Genomic DNA, 3,657 nt, shown 5'->3' with positions numbered 1-3,657 from the left:
TCTCGTTTTTCTTTTTCTCAAACGAGTATTTTCCGACTAACTTTCTTCAAGGCATGCTCGCCTTTTATTCTCTCGTAGGTCACTTCTGCTCTTAAAGCATTTTTCCATGCTCAGTTTCCAATCCCGATATTCTGGAAAATTTTAATTTTTATGCACCTGTCAATTACATGCGTGGTCGCCATGACCTATTTCTAGAGATTACTGTACGAAAACATCTTCTTGGCTACGTGTTAAAACTGTGAACTAACATGCTCCGCCCATTTTTAACCGCAATTCCATTATAAACTATTAAGCTCCTCCCATTTAGTAAACAACAGCGCCTGCAAGCGTAGCCAAGAAGATGTTTTCGTACTATAGTCTGAAATACCATCATATTAAGCGTCTTCTGAATTACCCGTAAGCCAAGTCGCACATTGAAAATCACCTCGACTGGGATATAGTCATACATCAAAACTGTATGTTGTAATGTTGCCTCGTTTTCCTCGCCTACGCGAGGCCATGCCGAATTGAATAAAAATGCGGCTCCTTCACTTGAGCCGATGAAACATGTTGGTAGTTATTCCTGCACTCTATAACACATATTTTTTTGCTTACGACAACAGCTGTTTTTTTTTTTTCAAACTGAAATGTATATTAAATTACATATGTTTTTGAATAGGTACCAACAAAATTACATTGACATATTCGACGTGTTGTAGTCAAGATGAGTTTGGATGTTCCACCCGGTTACGATTTACAAGGTAATCTGACCAAAGGAAAGTGATTATTTTCCAACTAACCTAATGCAAAAATCATATTTCAGTTAACTCTGTAAATAAATCTGTTAATAAATACAACTTTCACACTGTGGAAAACTATATCGTCTTGGGATTGAACACAGTTTGAAATAAACTAATAAAAATAAAAATGGGTTAGGTACCTATTATCAAAAAATGCATTTTTTAAACAAACTGATATGTAATGTCTCAAAGACACTACAAGCAGACATGAAACTCCAAAACTGTATCTATTTTATTTCCAAAGTGTTTATAGCGTTGTAAGGCTAACACAAAATTTGTAAACACCGTGTTCGTTTTTGCGTATGCCAAAACTTGCTCTGAAATTTCGCAAGCCGCCCGCACAAGTTCATACGAAAGCCTCCGCCCCTAGCCCAGTGGGGCCCCAAAATGGCGGGGCTGCTCCCCATCAGCCTGTGAGACCCCAGCCACCACTATATAAGGCTCGCAGACTGATCCCAAAGGCATCATTCGATTGTAATCTTCAATCAAATAAGCAACAATGGCATTCAAGGTACAGCTTGCTTATTGAAATATTTATATTTTTGTGATTGCTGGTTCTATTATAAAAATATGTGCTAATAATCTAAGTTCGTGACTGACTTGACGCTTGTGATCTTTAGAATTGTGTGTTCGCCCTATGGATTTTTATTCACACGATATACTTGTGCTAGTAACAATCAGTTAAAGTCCATAATATGTGATAGAATTCATATATTATATTATATAACTATTGCATTTTTAATTATTATAATTTATTGCCAATAATCATTAACAATTGATACAACTCACAGAATAGGACGCTATAATTATAAATATTTTAATGCGTTTATTTAGTACGAAAAAAAAATATAACGTTTAAAAAATCCAAATACTTCAGATAAATTCGTCAATATCTAGGAAATTGTTCACTAATAGAATAAGCTATTTTTATGATATTTAAATATATTAATTTCGTATATCGCTACCTGAAAGCAACAGTGGCCTAAGTCAAAAATAATAATTATGAGATAATTGAACTTTAATAGTTGTGTCATACAAATAGAATAGTTAACTTTATATTTATTTTGTTTTTTTCTGCGGTTTATAATTATTAATAGATGGTAGAATTGTTTGTATACTATTAATGACAGTGGATTATCTCAGTTGTACGATTGTTGCTTTGAAATTAGAGAATAATTTTAATAAATTCAACCGTGGCATTTTTTCTTTTAAATAGAGTACTACAATTGTTTTTTTTTTAATCTCGACGATTCATTATGTAGGTACCTAAAGCTGTCTTTATCTTACTGTTACTTTCAGACAGCGAATCGGGAGTACTATAACAATTATATATTTACCATAGTTAGATGTACGCAGTGCTTAATGCTACGGAAATACAGACTATTGTTTGCTTAAAATGATTGAAATGGAGTAGTAGTACTTATAAAAGTTACTAGAGCAATACGAAATTAGTTTTAAATTATTATTTTTTACAAAAGTGTTTTAAGTATAACAACTTTACTATATTATAAAAGAAAATATAAAAACGAATACGATGTTTTCTTATTGCATATTGCTTCGTGGAATGTCTTATTAATTTTGAAATGTCTATCCGTTTTAGCTGATCGCTCTCCTCGCCGCTCTGGCTACCGTCCAGGCTGGCTTAATCGCTGAACCAGCATACCACTCGTATGGTGCCCCCGCTCACTACTCAGCTGCCCCAGCTGTGTCATCAGTCTACTCCTCAGTAGCCGCCCCCGCCTACTCGTCGTACGCTTCCCCAGCCGTCGCTGCCTACGCCGCCCCTCATGTCACATCTTACGCTGCAGCTCCCGTCGTAGCTAAGACCATCATCAGCGCCCCTGTCTCTTATGCCGCCCCAGCCGTAGGACACTACGCCGCCCCTGCCGTCAGCCACTACGCTGCCGCACCCGCCGTCGGCCATTACGCCGCTGCCCCCGCTTACACCTCATACTCTTCCCATGCCGCCCCTGCCTACGCTTCATACGCCGCCCCAGCTTATGCCGGACACGGATATGCCGCCCCAGCCCTGAGCTACGCCTCCCCCGCCATCGGTTATGCTTCCCCCGCCCACCACGCCATCGGATCTTCCCAACAGAGCACCATCCGCTCTTTGGACGGAAACTCAGCCGTGTCCCACTACTCCAAGGCCGTAGACAGCGCCTACTCCAGCGTCCGCAAGTACGATACCCGCATCACCAACGACGCTAAGATCGCCGTCGCCGCCCCAGTTGTCGCCGCCTACTCTCACGCTCCCGCCGTAGCCACCTATGCTGCCCCCGCCTACGCTGGACACGGATATGCTGCCCAAACTTATGCCGCCCCTGCTTACGCCGGACACGGATATGCCGCCCAATCTTACGCCGCTCCTGCTTACGCCGGACACGGATACGCTGCCCAAACTTATGCTGCCCCAGCTTACGCCGGACACGGATATGCCGCCGCCGCTCCAGTCATCAAGACCGCCGTCGCTTACTCCCCAGCCTCCGTCGTCTCCCACGCTTCCTTCACCTCAGGACATGGAGTCAACTACGGATGGTAATTACCCACTCTCACGAAACAACCTCTTACCCTTCATAGAACAAAATCTACCGTAAACTTAAAAACAAACTGAACATTTCGGCACATAGCGCGAATGCTATGTTGATGAAATTTCAAACGCTTATTTATTGAAGATTATTCTCATTTTTATTTCGTTTCGTTTCGTTTATGATTTATTTATGTATGTATTATTTATGTTATTCTTTGTCAAATAAAAATGTTATGTAAATAATAAAAAATATATTGTTTTATTTTCTTATTACCTAATCGATATATACACAAGACGACAACAATCATTTTTATTACACAATTGAATTAATTCTAATATACACGTAAA

At 39.8% G+C, this 3,657-nt stretch overlaps 1 protein-coding gene across 1 annotated transcript; it reads left to right on the top strand.

Annotated features, from left to right (window-relative positions):
* Positions 1–1,278: 1,278 nt before the first annotated feature.
* Positions 1,279–3,321, top strand: LOC147075719 (uncharacterized). Its single transcript, XM_085941791.1, has 3 exons — positions 1,279–1,290; positions 2,380–2,812; positions 3,044–3,321. Exons 1-3 carry the CDS (start codon positions 1,279–1,281, stop codon positions 3,319–3,321), a joined length of 723 nt encoding a protein of 240 aa, XP_085797917.1.
* Positions 3,322–3,657: the final 336 nt, after the last annotated feature.

The sequence above is a fragment of the Rhyacophila brunnea genome, unplaced genomic scaffold (genome assembly GCF_057557595.1).
Source record: "Rhyacophila brunnea isolate RB1 unplaced genomic scaffold, BYU_Rbru_1.0 scaffold_14, whole genome shotgun sequence".
NCBI lineage: Eukaryota > Metazoa > Arthropoda > Insecta > Trichoptera > Rhyacophilidae > Rhyacophila > Rhyacophila brunnea.
The sequence above is the reverse complement of the archived record's forward strand: the minus strand, read 5'-3'. Positions and strand labels throughout refer to the sequence as shown.